The sequence below is a fragment of the Lissotriton vulgaris genome, chromosome 3_1, assembly GCF_964263255.1.
Source record: "Lissotriton vulgaris chromosome 3_1, aLisVul1.2, whole genome shotgun sequence".
Lineage (NCBI taxonomy): Eukaryota > Metazoa > Chordata > Amphibia > Caudata > Salamandridae > Lissotriton > Lissotriton vulgaris.
Genome location: NC_141689.1, coordinates 1,480,948,829 through 1,480,972,430, shown reverse-complemented (window position 1 = coordinate 1,480,972,430; position 23,602 = coordinate 1,480,948,829). Strand labels below are relative to the sequence as shown.

Below are 23,602 nucleotides of genomic sequence, written 5' to 3'. Positions count from 1 at the left end.
TTCGAGCCCAATTTGCGAGGGGGAGGTGTATTTAGGTAGCCCAAATATAATCCTATACGTAGTTGTTACTGTGGAGTCCAGTAGTTTGGTGTCTCTTCATTTCTGGGCTTCGCTTCCGTAAGTAATTGTTGGCAGTAACTTTGCACGGATCACCTCAGCTATGGGCAGAATCGACGGACCGGTTAGTTTGGAGTTCAGAGTTTTTAGGGAGATTGCCAGGGCAATGCCTTTATGCCTCATGCTGTTTCTCTGCGCAAGGAATTGACCGCCTTTGTCTATCTTTACGCCCAGATATTTATATTCCGTGGTGCTCTCTATTCGGGTGTTACCCCAGAACCATGCTGTAGGGTTTTCCCTTTTTTTACTGACTGTAATGGTTTTAGTTTTATCGAGATTTATCGTTAGACCATTTTCTTTTGAATAGACCTGTGTAGCGTTTATAAGATGTTGAAGGCCTACTCCCGTTTGACTAATCAGGACTATGTCGTCCGCGTAAAAGAGACATGGCAATAAGATGTCTCCCAGTTTTGGAGCATGCGAGTTACAGGCGTTTAATATCGGTATGAGATCAGCTATGAACAGTTTGAAAAGTGTAGGTGCCAAAACGCAACCTTTTTTGAGCCCTTTGTCCGTTGGAATGCGTCTCGACAGGTGTGTTCCGTCACCCAACTTAATCTGGACCCAGGTATTAGTATGCAGGTTTATCAGCAGGTTTAGAAGGGATTGGGGGAGCCCCCAGCTATGCAGTTTGGACCACAGTCTGTTTCGATTTACATTATAAAAGGCTGCTTTATAATCAATAAAGCACAAATGCAGGGAGCTCCTTATCATTTCAACCTTATCAAAGAGCATTGCCATTGTTATTATATTTGTGGTTGTCCCCACATTTTTCGCAAAACCGGTCTGGTTTATAGGGATGGCGGACTTTGCTTCTGCCCAAGCCTGGAGTTCATCCAGTAGCATTCCCGCAAATAATTTTGCCTCATTGTTCATTAGTGCCACTAGTTGCTAGTTCTGAGGCTTTGACCTATCCCCTGTCTTGTGAATTGGTGCAATGATGGATCCGATATGCTACAAAAACGCCCCCCGGTAACAAAACCAGCCCCCTCCCTGGCGCCCCACCGGGGAAACGCCCAGTGCCCGCTACAGCAAGTTCAGCCATGACCTCAAGTAATTTTCAAGAATTTTCCTGGGATTTCATAGGCAACAAAAACTGATTATACACAGCCCTTCATCTGACTTCACATACAGCATTACATTCGAGTTCTGATATCACAGGTCCAGCTAGCAGAGCTGACACAGAGGATTATTGGCCCTAAGAAAAATAGTAACTGCCATTGAAACAGTTAATAAATAAAAAATCGTCTTGTAAGCTACAGATTGGTACCAATATTCTAAAGTAGTCCAATAGTAATGTCAAAAATGCTCACCCACATCATTAAGTACTCCATGGCAGTGTACATATGCACTATACGCTGCTGACCTGTTCTGTTGTTGTCATTACCCTGGCAACAGACAGCTACGTCTTTCTGTAACCAGACACTAAAAACAGTGAGTGGGCTTGTTTTCTAAACCATGAGTTTAAGAGGGTGGGGGAGTAAAAGCATTCTAATATTTGAACATCCTGAATATGGTTCGTTGATCCCGCTCTGTCATCACAGTCTGCACGCCAATGCTTCATAGGAACTGCTCAACTGTAGAATGTTTATATTCCAGGTAAGCAATATGATACATACTGACAAGCTGTACACAAGCAGCTATAAAACCCCCAATATGTTTACACGTTATACATGTTATGGCCTCGTATTGATCGAATTCACATTTTGTGAAATATTTAAAAAAGAACCACAAAAATATAAGCTTACATGGACAAAAACAGAAAAAAAAGCTTTTAACAACAACTGAAGTTGGACTTGGAGGAATAGTTCATTACTAACCATTAGCGAGCACCAATCACGCCAAAGCGCTAGCCAAAACACAACAAAATCAACGAAGCACAAACAGACTGGTCTTTAGTGGTCTTAGCAACTGATAACAGTCAACGAGGGGCTTGAAGAAGGAGCTCCAAGACATGAGATCCTAATTTTGATGAATAAAGAGAAAAAGTGAGAGCAGGGAGGGCTCTGATCAGATGGGTGAGATACTTTAGCTTACGACTCCCCAAGGTTTCAATTCAGAAGTTGGCTACAAATTGCCATAAATTAATACCACCAAATGTCATTTTAACACTAAATACATGTAGCACCTAGGGCATCTTCTCGCATCGTTTCAGTTCATATTCTCTTATTTCTCTCCAGTGACAAAGAATGCGCATGAAGGCTTACGTTGTATGAATTAGACCTTTCTAAAACAGACGTGAGTGCTAGTCGTGTCAAAGTAAAAGTGGAGGATATCATTCAGGACTGAAAAAATAGGCAAGAAAGTAAAGGTTTGTGATGGGCACCAGTAACACCGGTTATTATCGGATAGTAAAAGATCTTCAATTACTTTGTTTTGCCTAAATTTGATGTAGGTGGTGTCCAGGGCAATGGAGCCAATGCAATTAGGCATTATAACATTTTACAGAGGAATTTATTTCACCCATGGAATTAAATTTATGTCTCCCTGGAACACTCAACAGCTGATGCTGTAGTTAGAAATAAAAGTTTACCACAGTGGCAAAAGTTGGGACAGTTTTCTGCTGGATTATCAGATCAGCCTGGAGTTTCCGAAGAAGCAGTTTTGTTGAGCACATGTTTTGCATGTGAAATACTTGACATGCTTTATTACTTTTAAGATTTTCAAAATCATTGGCCAGCAAAATGCTTTTCAAACAGACTTTTGGAACATTGTGTCATCTGTTGGCTGCTTTATTGGGACTCAATGGCTATGGCTTTTATTATATTTCGAAACAAGAGTCTGAATAATGCCTTCTGTACCTGCTCCCTCGCGACCATTCCAAAAAGTACCACTCCAGAGCTTACTTAGAAGAAGGCTTATTTTGATGTCGAGATCTAAAAGCATAAAATTAGTGCTCATGGTCCATATTTTAGAAAAAAACAAAAATGCAAATCAGTAATGTTGGGGTGGATCCTGCAATGAAGGTCTCACAATTCTGATGAGGTCTCTTTATCCAAGATCCCGATGAAATTGCAAGACTTGAATATTCTTGCAAACCACCCTGACCAGATTTCTCCTAATACTTTCAATATAATGCACACGATCATGGCCATTCCAGTATTTCACACTGCTCCTAACTTAGATACATAAAGCAGTAGGGCAATGGAGGTTGGGGGGGGGGGGGGAGTAGGGCACTGTGGTGGGGCAAACATACCGCAATGTGGAGGAAGTAGGACAATGTGTATATAGATCATGGAAATTACACATTTGCACTTTAACATGTAGGTGATATTCGTCTGCAGAAAAATCGCGAAAGCAACTATGGAATATTAGCCAGATGGTGTCACACAGCACAATGCCTACAAACACCAACGATAATCACAATACACAAGCAAACTGAATGTTACATGGTTCATGGAAGGGGCACCAATGAAATGCATACATCAAATCGCAATATTAAATGTATGTAGGTCATATGAAAAAACACCATGCCATACAATATGGACTACATTGAGCCAGGAGGCACAAAATATTTCAACTTACTTTGAATTTTTGTTATTTTCCGTTTCTGCTTCGGCCACTAAAAAAACGAAAGGAACATATTTCAAAAACGTATATGTTCAATCCCTGGAGAGCCAATTTCTACACAATTTCAATTTCAATAGAGACTTTATTTCGGTTATATTTCAAACCATAAAAGTGCACATATAAAATACATTTGAACATTTCATATTTAAAATCACAATTACAAAAGAACATATTATACGTATTTCATTAATGAGTAAGTAGGCGGAATCAACAATAAAGTGCTATTAATGCTGCGTTTACAACATAATATAAGGTCTTTCAGTAAATAAGCTCATCATCCTTCAGAGGTGTAGAATCACAGATCCAGGCACTTTCTCAGTTTGACAGTTAATTTTAAAAATTCTATGACATGAAGAACACTGTCACTGTGCAAAAGCTGTAAATACATAAGTGCTGGTCTTATTTGATTAAAATTTTGTTTCTTTAAAAGAGCAACAAGGTAACGTCTGCGCGGGTATTCATAAAACCTACATAAAAATATAAAATGCAGCATATCCTGTGGAGACTTCCTGTCGCAGCCACAGGGAGCAGCAGTTTTATTAAAAATATCCGACTTAGGTCTAATTAAAAGATGATGAAAAATATTAAACCTGAACCTCGTCAGCAGAAATTTCTCATGAGAAGTGAAGGTGCATGTTAAATATAGTTCCATGGTATCACAGGTTTTTAACATAACATATTTCCTAACATTAGGTTTCATGAGCTCCTCCGCTTCTCTTTGGGCCCTCCTGTCCATATGAAAAGCCCGCTTAATTGCTGCCACATCTCCCTTTACAATTCCACAAGGGTTTTCAAACATATTCAAATATCCAAGCCTCAAAAAACAAGATTTCAGGTATTTTAGCCAGGGCACACACATTGAGTTGTCCTGAGACACAAGGTCTTTCACAATCAGGTGGGTAAGCGGAATATCTTGATTTAACCACAATTTTACCCAGCATGTCAGTGGTCTTAGTGCAAATATATCTGATAGGTACTGAGACCCCAGTTCTTCGTGTACCACTAAGTTCGGTGTACTTGCTGGAACACAGAGGAGACGTTTTAGAAAATTGTTTTCAGTAACCTGTAACTGTTCACCACTTACATAGCCCCATAACTCACTGCCATATACAGCGGTAGCTATCGATTTAGCATTATAGAGTTTCATCATTGAAGTATTTGGCTTCTTCCCCAGTTTTGTAACAAAATTAAAAATAGAGGCATTTACCCTTGTCATTTCCCCTTTCTTTCTTGCCACATGAGGGCCCAAGCTGAGCTTTGTGTCAAATACGACACCAAGATATGAAAATGTTTGAGTGATTGGGATCAAAGCATCATCAAGTTTAAAAATAAAATTCTTTTTCGGTCGTCGGCCAACATGCATTATATATGATTTAGAATTGTTGACCAAAAGGTCTCTGTTGGTCATAAAAATATTAAAAGCAATCAAAAGTGCCTGGAGACCCTTTTCCGTTGTAGAAATTAAAACTGCATCATCTGCGTATAAAAGTACAGGAATACCCCGCCTGCCAACTCTGGGGCAGTCTGATTTTACCTCTTGTAGTGCAGCGTCTAAATCATTAATATAAAAATTAAAAAGAAATGGGGCCAGGATGCAACCTTGGCGCACTCCCTTTTTAATATTAAAATTACCAGTGGTTTCCCCATTTGTTGAGTACCTAACATTTGCACTGGTGTTACTGTGCAAATCCACCCAAAAATCCACAATCCCTATGTCCACTCCTTTCTCCTGCATGGTCTGCCACAGCCTTCCCCTGTTAACACAGTCGAAGGCTGATGACAGATCCATGAAGGCAAGGTGGACGGCTCCCTTCTGCACAACAGTATATTTACTCAATATAAGGAAGAGGTTAAGGCACTGGGTTATGGCGGAACGGCCACTACAAAAGCCATATTGGGAGATGGTCATAATGTTATTATCAGACGTCCAACTTGATATACGCTGCAGTAAGATCCTCCCCATAATCTTAACCATGGAATCTATTAATGAGATCGGACAATAACAGAGGGGGCTGCCCTTGTCTCCTTTCTTAAACACAGGGACAATTGTTGATAAACCCCAGGACAAGGGACAGCCCACTATAGCAGCTGCATTAAATACAGCTACCAAGATGGGTGCCCAAAAACCTGGATCTGATTTATAAAGATCCGGTGGGATTCCATCAGGTCCAGGGGCCTTCCTAGCTGTAAGTCCTTCTATGGCGTCCATTACCTCGCTTATATCAAATTTAATTATGCCTCCCCTAGCATAAGGTAAAACATCAACTGTTACAGGGTCCACTGAGTGATACAATTTTTTAAAATGAAGTTCCCACTCCTCCTTAGTTATGCAGCAATCTAGTCCGTCACCCGGGTCTTCTACCAGGAACGGTCTTTTGACTAAAGCCCAGAATTTAGTGCTACAATTTAAGGTGGAGGGGTCAAGTATTTCATCCCAAGCCTCTTTTCTTAAAAACTCCTTGCGGGATGCAATAACAGACTTGTATTCTTTCCGACACCGTTTTACACCCTCCTGATTTCTCGGGGTGACTGACAGAGCTAACCTGATATTACGTGCAGCTTTGGTACAATCGTGGTTAAACCACCTAGGACCCCCTTTCACCAAGTTCTTTGCGGGGGCCGTCATAAGTTCTGACACCTTCTCCGACAAGTTTTGATAGGCAATAAGGACCTGCCTGGGATCTCCCCCCTGGTGTGTATAATTCTTAATATCCTCAGTACATTTATCCACTATATTTTTGTAAAGAAGATCTGGGGTAACCATTGACCATTTAAGTCGCCGCCTCCCATCTGTTGTACACAACCTGCCTGAGCTACAATTCTGATTTCCCTTGTTAACCCAAGGTTCCTTCAGACGAATTATTAGAGGGTTATGGTCACTGAATTCACTTTGCTCAATACTGAACGAATCCAGAAAAGTCTGCATCGTCAGTGAGACTAACATATGATCAATAAAAGTGCCCCTTTCATGCCCTTTAAAAGTAGGAATATCAAAGCATTTTAACGGGTCCCTGAGTGTCATAGCCAGTGAGAGGTCAAAGTTGTTCATTAGATCATTACAAAGTTCCCCATCCACTGTATGTTCCATGTGTATACCTCCCAGGCGCTCACAACACAAGTCTATTAAACATTTTTTCAGTGGATCACCGCAAGGATGCACATTAAAATCTCCCATGATCATAAGATTATGACCAAAATCTTTCATAGAAGTGGTGATAAAAGAGTTCAATAACGATATTTGATTAAACCCTGCACTGTCATTAGTTGCATTATAAAAATTCACCAAACCAGCCCGACAGTTTTCTCCATTTAAAACTAAACCCATCACTCCAGAATACTGTGATTCAATTCTACGCATTTTGCAAGGGACTAAAATAGAAACAAAAATCACAAGTCCCCCCTTTGGTCTACCCCTTACGGATGGAGTGGCTGGAACATAGAAGGCCTTGTACCCTTCCAGGAAAAGATCACACTCAACTAGCCAGGTTTCTTGTAGACAGATAACCTTAAATTGTTTGATGTAATTAACCCAGTTTTCATCAGCCATTTTGGCAGCCAAACCCGCAATATTCCATGAAACAACAAAACATCCAGATATTATGTCCAGTGAGTTCTCTACGGGTATAGGTTCACCTGAAGCCACAGTGCCCTGAGCCGCAGGTACCTCCCGTCAACCATACATCTCAAGTCCAGACAAAGCATCATACCTGTTCTGTGTGTAGATATTAGACCCATGGTGGTAGCGTCCAGCCTAAGTAATCCTGTTATAGGTTTCATCCAAGTTTCCAGGCCCACATGGATTAATAATGTTATATATAAATTGTGTATCCATGGCTGGGGTCTCAGGTTCAAACACCCGCCTAGTCATCCTTTGTTGGGGAGTGGGTTTGCACAGGTGTGCGTAGAAGTACCCCAGCGGGTGCACACAAATACTGTTCTCATTATATACTAGTGAGGATGCTCTTAAGAGAACAGTTGCCACATGTTGTGGATGTTTAAAATTTACAATGATGCAATCCCCACTTCCCAACTTTTTGGACGGGCCTACCCAGTTCACCCTCCTTACTGCCATTATCTGATCTGAATAAGAGGTAGGAAAGCCACAATTTTGTTAAGCCATGCTACTGTCTTATTTTTCAATGATGCGTGAGATTCATCATATGGTGAGGCAGGATGAGTACCACATGGTGGAACGTTAGTCAATACCACCACAAACGGTGCACAATCAGGTGGTAAATTCAAGTATCGATTGTTCCTGGGAGGCCTTGGAACTGGTCACCTTCGTGGGGCTAAATTGGGTTGTGTCAACAAAGCAGATGCTACTGGGACGACTGGTGTACTTAGTGTATCATTCACAGTAGTAACTACTGCTACGCTATTGCGAGTGTTCTGATGGTCTTTAGCACTCGTCACCTCCTGCCCTCTTCCCCCAGCCTTAACCCTACCACTGGTGGATGCAGCCTGGTGTGCAGACACTAGGCCGCCCAGCCTAGCCACTTCCGTGACCAGGCTCTCTATCTGGATGGTCAGTGGTTTAATCATCTCCTCTAATTTCGCTACAAATTTCCCTTCCAGATTTTTAATAAGAGAAGCAAACTGTTCAGCATTTAAGTTAAGACCACTATCATTATTTCCAGTGAACACAAAGGGGTTTATGACAGGGCTATTCGTTTCTTTCCCATCCAAATCCCTTCTTTTAGTGCTATGTCCCCCCCCCCCCCCCCCGTTTTTGATGTGCTATCCTGCAGGCTCGCATCGGCCTAATGACAGGCGGAGCTTCGCCTGTTTCCTCGCTTGACAGGGCGTGCTGGTCTAAATGTACCTCGACACTCACCATGGTGGGCGTCTGCGGATCTACTCTAACGATTCCGCTCGTATTTGCCTCAGCCTCTGTGATCATCCTTTGCGGAGACAACTCTGATAAATCCAGTGTCGGAGTCCCCTTCCCTAGTGAAGCACGTCTTTCATTATTAATCTGACTTACTTTCTTCACCATATAGTTGTCAATGGTGCCGGGGCCTATAGCAGGTTTATCATTTTTTGTTTTAGACATCTTATATAAATTTAAAGCAATATGCAAGGTCGTGTAAGAGCCACTACTCACTCATATGAAACACACCAAGATAAAATAAAATAAAGTCTCACGTGAATGGTACACAATAAAAATCCGGATTAAAAGGTGTAGGGTCCCTGGCCCATCCCAGTCTCCTCAGGCCTCTGAGGGCCACAGAGGGCCCGCACTTTGCCCGGGCTCCGCCCGGCGGTCCCGCGGGACGAGGGACTGACGTTGCCTTTATGCGCCTCCTGGCGCTGTTGAGGGCATCACTGGTGGTAGGAGGGGCCCGGCGGAGCCAAGCCCGGCCGGGAAACAGGCGGAGCAAGGCCCGGCCCTTTGCTGCTGGTGCTGCGGCGGAGCTGAGCCCGGCCGTGAAGTATGCTGGAACCGTTGATAATAACCCCCACAGGACTCGGCCCTGGCGCTGCCTTTATGCGCCTCCTGGCGCTGTTGAGGGCGTCACTGGTGGTGAGAGGGGCCCGGCGGAGCCAAGCCCGGCCAGAAAACAGGCGGAGCAAGGCCCGGCCCTTTGCTGCTGGTGCTGCGGCGCTGCGGCGGAGCGGCGGAGCTGAGCCCGGCCGTGAAGTATGCTGGAACCGTTGATAATAACCCCCACAGGACTCGGCCCTGGCGCTGCCTTTATGCGCCTCCTGGCGCTGTTGAGGGCATCACTGGTGGTGGGAGGGGCCCGGCGGAGCCAAGCCCGGCCGGGAAACAGGCGGAGCAAGGCCCGGCCCTTTGCTGCTGGTGCTGCGGCGCTGCGGCGAAGCTGAGCCTGGCCGTGAAGTATGCTGGAACCGTTGATAATAACCCCCCAATTTCTACACCAATTCATTAACTATACACCTTGTCTTGAGATGAGCTGCAGATTCTTTAAGTTAGTTAATGGCATAATGCTCACGTAAATAAAAAATACATCTTGAAAATGCAGATAATCAACAAATAAATGTAAGTCTGTTTCAGGCCTGCTAAGAACACGTCACAGTTTTGCCTCATCAAACCAACTATCGTGGAAATTCTCATACAATAAAATTACTTTTTAATTGCATTAATGACGAAGCAAACTATCATCACATTCAATATTTGTTCTCTTGACTAGTGATTATTACAAATTCTCCTTCCATTATAAAATGTAAGATCCAGGGGTGTGTAATCCATTGGCCAAGTAAAGATGCAACAGCATGCAATCTCGCACTAAACAATATTCTGAAATTAAGTTTGTAGGATTTGCTAGACAACATGGAGATTTATTATATGAAGCTCTCCTAGAAGTTGGGTTGAGGAAGGTCGTCATAGCTAAAAAGTGCCACCACAATATTTTTTAAAAGGTGAGAGAATTTCAACAGTGCTGGTACAGTGTCACACCAATTAACAGGGTTGATCAGGTTACTCACTATTTTCAGTGCCAGTGATTTGGGCAAGAATGCGGAAAGACCGTGATTGGGTGGTTCCTGTTCTCGGATGCCAGTCTTCAGTGTTATCCATCAGCCGTGTTTTGCTGTCTTCGGTGTGAGAGGGTATGTGATAAATATCGGTGTGCGTATCCATAATGTGTTTTCGGGGTGGGCTGTTTGGGTAAAAAAATAGTCAATAAGTACATCTCCAATATAATCATCTGTAGCATAATTGGTTTAACAAAGCAGTCAACATTGTAATCAATGGTTCTTCAATCCACCATGCACCTTCATGCCACTGCATGAAGCCCCCATGAGAGAGGCCCTTATGGGCAGTTCTCATGTAGGCATTATACCTTATCCTACCTTATCCTACACGCTGGAGAAAAATCGACTTGGCAGCGCTACTTCTCTAAACACCTACTTAAAAACTGAAGTAAGATGCACAGAATTAAAGATAGGCAACACATCTATGCAGTTCTGTTCTTGAATCCTGGATATTACACATTGAGAACCTAGTTTGTTTCATTAAGGGTTCACCTTTCAAACAGTGGGCGCCCATGTTTGTAATAAAAGAACCAACAATCTCTTGGAGTTATCACTTAATTGTTTCAGAAGCCAGTGAGCTGAAGAAGTTCTTCTAATTTAAAAAACTTGCAATTACCTTAAAATAATCAGATGTTTGAAAACAAGGTGTGTAATAGATTTTACACACACTTTTAGGCAAGAAGAAGTACCGAATTTATAGTAAGTTCACATTCAAATTAAATTGGCGACTGATGTTCTAAAAGCAAATGAATGTTGGAACAGTTTAAATCATTCCAAGAAACCATCCACATTTGAAATGTCTCGAAAGGTATTTTAGCACAAAGAAAAACTGGTTTTAACACTTCATTTCCTTTAGCTAACACTTCCAACTTGCTAACAATGCCTAATCTGAGCACATAACAGTATACCAAGATCTTTAACACATTTACACCAACATATCTTTTACAAAAGAGATAAGCATTTCTAAAACGCAACAGTCACAAAAGTTTGGTGGGTGGCTAAGACAGTTTACATGAGAATTCTAATCATGTGAAAAAAACTTTGGCTAAAATTATAATCCACCACAATTGCAATAACTGAGCAAGACAAGTCCTACTTCCTGATGCACATGTTCACTAATGTGAGTCTTTGCATATGTTTCAAGCATTGATTTGAAAATATGAATACTAAATATTTGGTGCACTCGTCAGCTTGTTTAAAAGTGATCACAACGTTTGGTCTTTGTGTTGGACACGCAGGAGCGGCATGGATTACTGAAATACTCTCAGAGATGCACCTCAAATGAACACGTAAACAGGACCAGCCTACATTGCACCCGGTCAACACATATGCAACCGCAGACCTTGCAGGAAGATGCTCGTACATTCACTAAATGTTCTTGGTGGTTATTATTCCGTCTTGCAAGCACCTAATTGAATGGCCACCATCGCAAAGGTTGCATTTAGAGTGTCATGGTCTCAATGTTCGCTGACATGAATATTGAGACAATGAGGTACTTCACTACAAAACGTGCACAAGTATAAAATGGCGTGATCTTCTAAAGCTATTACCGTCTTGGTGGATTTTTCCTTTGCGTTTAGAGAAGAACGGGGAATAAAGACATCAGAGGCCAGAGAGGAACAAACGAAGATGGAAAGAAAACAAGAAAAGAATTAACATGAACAGCCTGTACAAGAAATATAATTCATAAAAGTGAAAAATCATGCAGAGTTGGACCTAGTAGAGAATAGCTTAAAAAGAAGTCACAGAGCAGTGAAGCGATACAGCAAAACCAAAGGTTAGAAAAAGCATTTGCCAAAAAAAACATTTGCAAGCACGATTTCTACTGGAGTTAGAGTGAAATGACTGACTTGTCAGCATCTTTGTGGATTATCTCTAGCCAAAAGACTCACTGATATGTTGAATGCATGTCCCCTTTGTGTTACAATTGGGGCTTATCGCTCTGTATAATTACACTGACACAGCTGGAAAACACAGTCAAGTCACCAGCTCAGTCACTTTCTTAACCAATCCCAAAAATAAAAGAAAGTACTTCATAGACCATGTCTAAAGCGCCAAGCTTTATAGAGGTCATGGATCAGCTGTGAAAGCAGGCTGTAGAACTGTGTGAGGAATAAACCCCAGAAGGGCTGAATTTACAAGATTGGAAAAACGCCCCTGCTGGAGAAGCCGCCGAGGAAGGTACAAAGAGTCATTTTATTGCCTGTAGCCTTTGCGACTCTGCTGAGCACAGACATTATACCAGTATCGGATGGTCACCTCATGGTGCAAAAGAAGGTGGCTTTAGGAAAGGACTAAGTGAAGGAAAGCTGAAGCTGGGGGTGCTCCAAAGAGCTGACTCAATGTGAGTTGAAGATGTCTGCCTAAATCTTTGCAAGCATGCGTTTGCTCCTGCAATAATTTTAAAAGCGACAATGGACGCAATCCGCAGAGCAACCCGCACCCACCACAAACAAGGAAAAGAGCATTTCTTCCAACTGTGGCTTGGATGCTTTGACCCAGGGTGCGTACTCTGGTGCCACGTCGCGTGCCTTGTGTCTCTGGCCAACGGGGTGACTGGCTTTCCTCTATCAGAACCCGATTCTGCATGCAATGGAGCAGCAACGGCGAAGCTTATGAAATTTCCTAGGCTGCATTTTCAAATCCAGCCACAAGGTGGTGCACGGCTGCAACAATTTGCAGAGAAGCGACATAACATCTGTTGAATTAGAATGTGGTCGACTTGTTTGTAGGCGAGCAAAACATTCCCCCCAATAGCGTGACCGTACACATGTGCCGCGATTCAGCAGATTTTAAAACGATGGATTCCTTTTGGTGAAACGACTAACAAACAACTGACTAACGAAAATAGTATTTGTTAAATTGGTTGGGGTACCCTATCCCAATACATCACCTAATTTTTGACATTTGCAATTTATTCACCTTTAAAGAGCCATGACCAATTCATAGAGCTACAACTTAGGGATACAACGGGCTTGTTTTACGAATGCAAATAGTCCGTTTTTTTCCACAATGCATGAAGGAACACCAGCATATTAATTTACTATCATATAAAATTGCCATATAAAATACATTTATGTCTGATCAAATTGCCTTGAATGAGCGGGGAGGTATGCTCCACCATAGGAACCCGGAAACCTAGGTGAAAAGTCACAACTGTGCAATATTCTGGGCAGTGTCAAATTTTTGCAGTCAGTACCAGTCAGCTGTTCCAAGGGGGCTCTGTGAGACCACCGCAGACGCCCTTGATGCAAGTGTGACTATAGGAGGCGTCCACCCTGAACACACCGTGAGGCGATTAGTCTTTATACATTAGACTCATGTGAATGGTATTTTTCCGTAGTAGAGGCAGGTCCTCTCTATATACTTTCTTTGGTACTCTGCACCATTAGTTTATTGATGAGGGTATACTTAGACCTAGCCCTAATGAATGCCCGAGACTGCTTGGCTCAACTAATCGGGCAGAAACATGGTGGAAAGTTCAGTCAGAGGCACATAATGGTCATAATAACACTATATATCCTCTGACAACAACTTACAGTTTTTAAATAAGCCCAGTATACCACGAGATAACGGATACTGTATGGATTATCCTGAGGCTTTTTTACCCTTTCAACTGGATCCAAGTTTTATCCAGAGAAAAATAAGTAATTTCTAAGAACTTCCTCAGGCCAGCCCCATCCTGAGGTCGAGTCCGCCTTAGTAGCACCATCTTACCAAGGTGGGATGAGGTGGCAAATGATGAACCAAGTCACATTACATGAGTGGGCCTACCTTGTTCCATTCTTGGGATTGCCTTGTTTAACCTGGAGGGAGTGTAGTAGGTGGTGAGACTGACATTAGCAATAGGTGTTCTAGGAAAATTGTTCTGCGTACCAGTAAAGGGTGTCACACCGGTTATTGTGTTTGGCTGACACATTTTTGCAGGCCAATTCCCAAATCGATTACCTAAACCTAAATTTCCTCCTGTCCAGGGCGTATTTGCGGTTTAATCATCCCAAAATTGCTGGAATGGAAAAGGGTTTCTCTACGGACACTATTCTGTATATCCATCTGTGCCTCAGAGACTCGCGGTGGTCATAAGCTAGACAACATGCTAATATTGCGCTTGGCTAAGTCAGAATTTTGGGAGGACTAATAGGAAAGTGTTCATGTAGTTTCTTCTCGAGTGAGCGGGCCCATGCACGATCAAGGGTTTTACAGGTTTCTAATCAGCCAGAGCTAGCGCTGAGATCTAATGGCCCAACTTTATTATTCCTTGGGAGAAAAATAAAAATGCGTTGAAATTCACGAGCTTATTAATTGAAGCTAGTTATCTGCACCTAACACAGCCACTGAAATCGCCCTGGCCCTGTTGTCATCCACATATATTGATCTATTACATTATATGTAACACTAAGAAACCCATTAATCCTACAGGAAAGAGCCGAAGACACATAACTTTTAAAGTCCCTCCATGAGTGACACAGATTGTTGACCAGTAAGGAGGATCCTGGTCTAACATATCCCTTGGAATATTCGATCACCCAGCTCTGTCCTGGAAATTGTAGTCTTGCAAGCATGTGCGCGCCTGTAATGGGGTTGTATAGTGAATCATGTCACAACGGAGTTTACAACTCAACTAGACGTTATCCAATAAATAGCCACTTTGGATTATGGAGTGCGAATTGTTACTTTTAGTCCTGAATCCAGGGCTTTAAATGGGCCAGGTCTCACAGGTGCGGAGTACCAGTAGTTTTTTAAAAGAGGCCTCGAAAAAGGTCTCTATCGGCCTCTGTTTTGTGCCCTGGAACAGGCGGTTCGTTCTTTCCGGACTGCAGTGACAGCAGGCACATCGATGTGCATGTACTCACACTGCTCAGTTCTCACTAGTGGAGAAGTTACGGCATGACGGCATGCCAGGTAAACGTTGTAGGAGAAAGGGAAATCCTTTAAAAGGAGTCATTTTCTGTCTGGATTTCCCTCCTATTTTTGAGACTCAGGAGCAGCAACATTGTCGTGGTGTCACCAGGGCTGCAGGTTGAAGCTTTGTCAATATTATTTACAAGCCATAGTTGCTGCTTATTTATTTTATGTAACTAACAGCCATTGACAAAGCCAATATTTGTGACTTGTTGTAGGTATAATGCTACTTGTTGTATCATACATCTGGATGCAATGACAGAAGCAGCAAAATACAAGTCGGACCGCGCACTAGGCTAAGCACAGGTTTTCAGCTTACGTGTTTAAGTCACGCCCTTAATTACATTGGCTGCGCCCTTTTGAGAGTCCCTCCTACGCACCTTACATTAGCTTCATAACTTCTAGCCAGTACTGGGCTTTAAACCACTGCTAGTAGATGTGGTTTTGCCTCACTGCTAACACATTCTCTGGAGTTCCTTGTCTCCTCCCGCATTGCCCGTGCACGTCGCACATTCGGGCTTGCAGCTACCCGACCCCCCCCCCCCCTCCTCCTGCAACATAACCTAGTTTGCACCCTGCTTGCACCTTCATCACGTACTCCGTGCTCTCTCGGGATCACAAGGTAAAGATGCGCCAGTTCACGAGACACCAATATATTTAGGAAAAGCTTTATTCTGCACCTTCACATCACAGTCACTAGGCTGTCGGTCCCTTTCTCTGGTCCTTGGCCGGATGTGACGTCTAGGCAGTACCAGTGTTTGGTACTGTTGAGTCTCCTCACAGGCCCGTGGCGCTGCTGCTTCAGTGGTTAGCCAGGACGACCCGAGTCTGACTCTGGGGTGTTAGTCTTGGGTTCAGAGACTGCCAGGCGAACACATTATACGCATGGACCTTTCTGTTAGGGAAAGGAAACACACGCTGCTGTGTGGTGCTAGCTCCCTGCAGAAATCTCTAATATTTCATCCTCTCAGGTATTTGTGCTGATTTTACACCTGTCCTTGCACAACTCAGACTTTTCGTATATAATTTCCGTGTATATGTAAAGTATACTTCGACGTGCCAAGCTTCTCGTATACAGAGCTTTGATGCCCTTTGGGGCTGGGTTGGCATGATATCCAAGAGCTATTAAAATATCAATTCAAAGCAAAGTTCACTGCGAGACCCCTGCAGACCAGGGGTGGGGCGGCAGTCGCAGGGGTCGTAGTTCAGAGTCCACTTCCTGTTAACATTTCACATATTTAAGAGCTGGGGACCGCTGTCCATTGGGCTCAGGATCTGTGTGGATTTCAGCCAAGAGCCATGACCTATTGTCTAGGTACACACAGTCTATGGTCAGACTCAGAGGGGCACTGCACCCAGGGCATGCATGGATTCCCATGGCATCTACGGCCGACATACAGACTCCCAGCATCTTTGGCCTTACAGGCAGGCTTATGATATCCGGGACTTGTACGCATCCACCTTCTATGGCCTTACATGTATGCATATGGCATTTGTGGTCTTACATGCATGCACATGCTATCTGGCGTGATATGCACGCACATGGCATCTATTTCTTGACATGCATGCATGCCCACTCTATGTTCTACCAGGAATGCACTTGACATCTATGGTCTAACAGGCATGCACATGACATCTATGACTTGATATGCAGGCGCATGACATCTAGATGTTGACATGCATGTACACTTTGTCTGTGGACTAACGTGTATGCACATGCCATATTTGACTTGATATGCAGGCACATGACATCTATGGCTTGATATGTAGGCACATGACATCTATAGCTTGATATGCAGGCACATGCCATCAATGGCTTGATATGCAGGCAGACGCCATCTATGGCTTGATATGCAGGCAGACGCCATCTATGGCTTGATATGCAGGCAGACGCCGTCTATGACCTCACATGCATGCATATGAAATCTATGGCTTGGCATTAAGGCATAACAGTCTGAAGCCTGTCTGTGTGTGGCTCTGTCTTTGTGTGGCTCTGTCTGTGTGTCGCTGCCTGTGTGTGTGTGCAAATGCAATAGGTCTTGCATTTGTGAGAGATTAAGCTATTGGCATTGTAAATGACAATGCCATTTATTTATCTGTTTTCAAAACCAACACATAAATACAAAATTTGTCATTACAATGCCAATAGCTTTAACTTTTACAAAGGCGAGACCGTTGCATTGTAAATGGTTGTTTTTAAATGGCACCCAAAAACTACTGTCAACTCTTTGTGAGTGAACTAGACTACCAGATATACCTTCATTATAATGTTGATTTCCCATGCTGTTAAAGAATTCCGTCAGATGGCGACAAACACCAAGTAGAGCAAGAACTGTGGTTTTGAATTCCGGTCCAGTAGCTTCACATGGTCTGGGACTGATTTGTCTTTCCAATTAGTAGCACTCGAATGTTTGCGTTTCAGACAACATCTGAAGTTCAATGCTTCCACTAAGCGGCGGACAGCCTCTCACTTTTACTTTGTTGCAGCTCGTTTGACAAAAACTTCTAAGGCATGTCGATTTGCAAGTTTGTTTCCACGTCTAAGGAACCACACTTGAAGACACTTTTACATTTAAATATATGGACTACACGTCTCAATTCTTTCAGGTGGCAATTCTTTCTACATGAAATGAACTCTTAATCGTGAAAGAGATAACCGGCTTGCATCTTGCAATAAACATCGAAATATTGTTTGCAACTTTTAAAAAACATTATTTTAGGCCTCTTGGTGGTGACTGTGATCTCCCCCTATCTGTATCCTTCCAGGCGGAGAAAGAAAGCGCCGATGCACCAACTGCCTGTAAGCGTACATTAAGTATTTCTACTAAATAAATATGTGCTCTAGAAGTGGGTGAGCCACTGAAAGGTCGAGCCAGAAGCCTGGCTCTGGCTCTGGCTCGGCTCGAGGTTCCCATGGACCCTCAAGCCCAAAACGAGCCAGGCTTTCATGTGGCTTCTGCTTGGCACCCGTGCTCTAACCTCACACACAAACAATTAAAAACAAAGCAGTGACTATTGATGTAGAAAAAGAGAGAGAGCTATCCGTCTAATGCTTGAATAGCACAGTGAAAACCCAAAAACAAGGGATCAATCCCTGCTTCCCCAGTTGACCACTAGTTTTATCCTAGGCAAATATTTTATTTCACTGAGCCTCATTAACACCCCTTGGTTTAATTGGACTATATTGTTGCACCATGTATAATAAGAATCTAGATCAAACACACAAAAGGTTATGGGAGAATGCTTGTAACAAATCTAACCACTGGCAATCGCTCGTGGTAGCGTTCCAAAACATCATTCATTTGCCTATCATTCCACTCCAGTTTTGACTCACATATCTGCTCAAATAGGAACAGTCCAACCTGAACTGCCAGGCCAGGTCCTCCCTATACCAGAACACAAGCAAAACAGCCACATATAGGAATGCATGACCTCTGACCTGCCTCTTAGTTCACTAGTGGCATTGCAGTCTACGGTGGACAGCAATAAGTTCAAGTCACTTCGACTATTACTTTTAGTAAATGCCCTTCCATGGAGTGATATAATCTGATGCACTAAGCTCAAAAGCACTGCATGCTAAACAAATGTACTTTTCTGAATTTTAATGAGATCTTTTTTTCTCCCTATGATATCTGTTGCTAAACTTACATGTTGAACATTTTCCAGGCTTGGATTGTACATGGGCTGTAAGAGACACGCCAAACCCTTGGCTTGTCTCTCCCTGTTTATTTACTGGGTCACCCACCTCTAATTTGGAATGACATAGGATGTTTTCTTGGGCAGCACCACTCTAGGATGTGGTTGATGTACCAGCATTACAAAACAAGTGGCTGCTACAAAATCAGGATCCCTTGCACACTTTGGAACAAATCACCTGCAGTGATCATGCTGATTTTGCACAGGAAAGAAGAAGCGCCAAATATTGTTTCACCATCATCAGGATTCATTGGTTCTGTTTTGCTTCAGAAGTTTGAAAATGGTGGGTCTGAGGTGCATTCTCCCGTCTTGGAATATACCATCAACATTGTAAGCTCTGCTGATGCCACTTTCTGAGGCTCTGAATGAAGCTGCTGTAATTCCTTATCTGCTAAAGGTTATTTTTTCTTTGCAGCTGTTACTTTTGCGAGAGAATTGGTAAGGGCAGTGTAATGATAGAGCACAACCCTTACCTCAAACTTGTGACAGATTGATGATCCCCATCCACGCAGTGGCGTAGGAAGGGGATGTGGTGGGTGCGGGCCGCCCCGGGTGTCATCACTGAGGGGGGTGACAAAATGGCAAAAATATGTGTTGTGAAGCCGGGGGTGACAAGTGTCATCACTGAGATGGGGGGAGGGGAGGGGGTGCACGCCCTGCATTGCAAAATGCGATGCAGCGCGCACTGCGAAATTTGATTTATTAATTAAATTGTTACTTACCTCCAATTATCCATATTCCAGATTTTAGCACCCCCCACCCTGCCCCTTCCCCGACTCACCACCGCCCTGCCCCTCACTTGCCCCGCCTTTCTGCCCCACTGGTCCCTCCACGGGCCGCGGCTGTCCACCGGATTTGGTGCTCTTCCAGCATAAGCCACAGCCCCCTCTTTGAGGTGAGCTTATTAGCCATGTCAGCTGCACTGCCGCCTGGGCTTCAGCTTCTGTGAGGAGCATTTTGATTGGCCTGATTGCGCCCGGTGTTGCCATGGTGACAATGGATTTATACCCTTGTAGTGCTCTAAAGCACTCAGCGTTGCCTGGCTCCCATACCCTGGGAGCCATTTTAGGTGGGCTACCCTGTCATTTTAATCTGTATATCTTAGTTTGCCTTTCTCACCATTGCATTTGTTTTACTGTTAACTTCACCAGTATCTTCCGCCTGGTAGGGAAACCTTCCAGGAGGGAGCAAAGCTGCTAGGCTCCTGTTTGTGTTTCTTTGGCACCCCTGGTTTCAGCATTCACCCAGCATAAGCCATGTCCACTCTTAGGGACGAGCTATTTAGCTAAGTCAGCTGGCGGGTGCACCTAAGGGAAGCCCATCTGTGCCCAGATGGCGCCAGGGGCCAGACCCCCGGTCCATCCGGTTCGGCTCCCTTGTGGTACACGTGTACAAAATTAAGAAATCTAGCCTCAGTCTCCTCTAACAACCCGTGTCAGATTATGGATCCAGCGCTAACAAGTTTCTGCTGTGGTACGTGTATGTTTATAGCTCCTTCTGCATCAGAGCCTAATACCTTTGAGAACAAGATCACACAGTCGCCGCATATGGTACATTTCTATTCTGTTAACTGCCGCTCACTAGCTAAACACAAATTAGAATTGCATGATTTTCTAAAGGAACACATGCCAAATGCCAGATTTATAACCGGAACCAAAAGTGGTCCTAGGATGCTTGTTTCTGGTCCAAGGAGGACCTGGCTTGGCAGTTCGGGCTGGACTGTTCCCATGAGGCACAGGGTCTAGACTGATTTGCATATGGCCAGGTCTAAACTGGGGTGGTATGGTGAGCAAAAGAATGATGGATTTAACCCAGATCTCTTGACTGGGGGTGAATGTTTTGATTTGTTCTACTTTCCGTCCATCAATTGTGTGTCTTTGACAGAGGGGACACTACAGCCTTGCTTTTGCTGGACCTCAGTGTGACCTTTAACACCGTGTCCCACAGCCTTCTACTTGAATGGCTGTGGGATTGGTGATAGAGCTCTGATGGGGCGTGCCTCTTTTTTGCAGAACTGCACGTTTCAGGTTGCACAAAAACCTTTTTCATTCAAGGTTTTTACACTACAGCAGGGGATGCCTCAGGACTCTTCAGTGAGCCCTACGCTTTTCAATCAGTATAGGCGGCCCCTGGCTGATATCATCGAGCGCTATGGATTTAACATGGTGTCATACTGCGATACCCGGCTGAATATTACTCTATCTCAGATTGCGACCAATACTGCGGCTCTACTTAGATATTGCCTGTCTGAGGTGGCTGAGTATATGAACCTCATTTGACTCAAGCTAAATGCTGTGAAGACTGAGGCTCTTATCCTTGGTAAACAACATTCAACCTGGTCCTCAGTCTGGTGGCCTTCACCGGTACCTAAACCAATAGTCAAGAATCTTGGTATCTGGTTTAACTCAAAGCTTTAGTTTTATACTCAAATTAGGAGTCTTGCATGACAATGTTTTGGGATATTAAAATCTCTGAAAAAAGATTCTTGGCTTTCTGCCAGAGTCTGCTAGTAGTCCAGTCCTTGGTTATATCCAGGCTGGACTACTGTAATGTCCTATATTTAGGGGTTTCTCAGTCACGACTGATGACTCCAGCAAGTGCAAAATGCAGCAGCACGGCTGCTGCTGAACCATCCAAAACGATCACTTACAGCTCCTGCCCTGGTGAAATTGCAGTGGCTACCGTTGAAGGAAAGGGATTCCTTTAAAGCCTTGTGCTACTGCCACAGAATTGAACAACAAATGTCTGCAGTACCTTCTCGCTCTCAACACACCCAACTCCCCAGAGAGAAATTTAAGGTCAGGTGGGGCCTTCCTGGCTGTTATATACCTGCCACTAGAAGGGCCTGCTTCGGAGGATGTTCCTTTGGCTTTAGAGCCGCTAAGATGTGGAAAACTCTTCACCCTCTCGGTCAGGAAGGAAAAGTCAGAGATAGTTTTCCGGAAAGTTCTGAAGATGTGGCTCTTTAGATCAAGGTAATTTTATCTTCTTGCGGCTCTCTCACTCTGGATCCCGGTATCAAAACCTTAGCGCTGGGATACTGCAATTGAAGTAACTGTGCACTCTATAAGATTCCTTATTACTATTATTAGTAACAATCCTGTAGTTTTTATTACAATATGTTGAATTATGTACCTTATAAACTGACTTGCATAATCAAATCAATGGTCATATATTATTTATTTTCTGTCTGTTGCGTTTAATCGCATCATGCTCCAATATCTGGCAGTAAATACAGGAGGAAGGAATGGAAATACAGGATGAGGAGATCGGTATGGTTGTTATGGAGCAATTAATTTTCATGATTTTTTTCGTAACCTTGAGTCTAATTCTATTCTAATCTCACTGCTTGCATTCCATTCTTCTGGATTCTTTTCGGCTATGACCATGACCAGTACTGCTTGGTACTGGGTACAAGAGGTTCCAGCCTGCCCTTCGCTTCAGATGGAAGCTGGAAGGATAGACAGTGTGTCAGTGGTTCATGGCAGTCATTATTAGCAAGATGAGATCCAGAGAATAATTTTTTTTTTAAAGACCTCCATTTTTTAAATTCTTTTTGCTTCCTGCACAATAAATAATCCAAAACACTGGAGTCAAGTTAACTTACACCTCATTTAACCAGGTTTGTTATCATGCCTCTTTGCTGGTCACCATGATTCCCACTGACATATTTGGGTCAGGATGTTCATAAGGCATAGTGGTGTCTAGAATACTACTGCAGTAGGCCAGAAAGTTGAATATATCATTGTCTAAATAGAGTAAAAGAATTATGAATGAGCCTGATTTCGGAGAACCATCATTACTACTTTGCGAATGACAGTGAACTGCCAATAGCACAAGTTGACCGAAGGTTGAGAGGAGAGTCTTGGCCCAGACAACAAGGCATTCAGCCTTACTTTACTGGATGAGAATGATATACAGATCCAGAGCGCCCCAATTTTGAAAATATTCTCGACACCATTAACACTCACAATCTATTCGTATGACACTTAGTCTGCTAGACGACCGACACTGCTCATCACCAGAACTCTTTCACCTCCTGCAAAGTGGGGAGGAGTGTTTCACCTCATGTAGGTTTTTATAGCGCATTATCATTAGACCTACTCTCAGGAGCACAGTACAACGATTATTCAATGAATGGGGATTATTGTACACTTCGAAATCCTACTCCGAGACATTCACCACTTTCATCCTCTGAAAAGGGAGTCAAGGGGACTCTTATCAATGGATTGTATTTATTGACCGCGAGGGCCCTTTAGACAAAATGTTACGAGGGTGACTGCTTTTGTGATCTCATGCATCACTGGGAAAGCAGAGCCACTTCAACACATCTCTTCCACAGAAGAGCAGGTAGCACTATCCAGATATAGGGCATTGAGCCAGGGCACATCTGGAACCTTATAGCTGCTGGAATTTGTCCCCATCCTGAATAGATAAATGAAAATATGGAGGCTCGACAATTTCTCCAGCAGAGGAAATGTTGAATCCTTCTCTATATTCAGAAGGGAACCATGGCACCCGGGTGACAAAAGACAACACGTATTGATTTCTCTTGTTTCACGGAAAGACCAATTTTGAACACACTGGGATTCCATTGAAGACCACATGACATGATGCAAGTTCAGCTCGTCATCAAGGGAAGGAGTACTATGTCCAGCGGCTTCTGGAGTAAAATGGAAATTACAAGACAAAGAAATGAGCAGGAGTAAATCTGTGGCGCCAGAAACAAACTTTTTATATTTATTTGGGGGTTATCTACTGCCTTTTATTACTTTGGAAGGCACAACCAAGTGTGGAAAGGGTGTATGGTGACAAAGAA

General features: G+C 43.4%; 1 protein-coding gene across 4 annotated transcripts in view; it reads right to left on the bottom strand.

The window, feature by feature from the left end:
• PDLIM5 (PDZ and LIM domain 5) overlaps positions 1 to 23,602 on the bottom strand; it is a 597,783-nt gene that overhangs the window by 280,269 nt on the left and 293,912 nt on the right. For 3 of the 4 annotated variants that reach the window (XM_086961943.1, XM_086961942.1, XM_086961945.1), the window contains exons 6-7: positions 10,138 to 10,310; positions 3,643 to 3,679 (exon numbers count right to left, since the gene is read on the bottom strand). In XM_086961943.1, the coding sequence (XP_086818069.1) occupies positions 3,643 to 3,679; positions 10,138 to 10,310 (210 nt within the window). Of the gene's footprint in view, positions 1 to 3,642; positions 3,680 to 10,137; positions 10,311 to 11,735; positions 11,754 to 23,602 lie in introns of all 4 variants that reach the window. The other variant, XM_086961944.1, reaches the window with a different exon arrangement.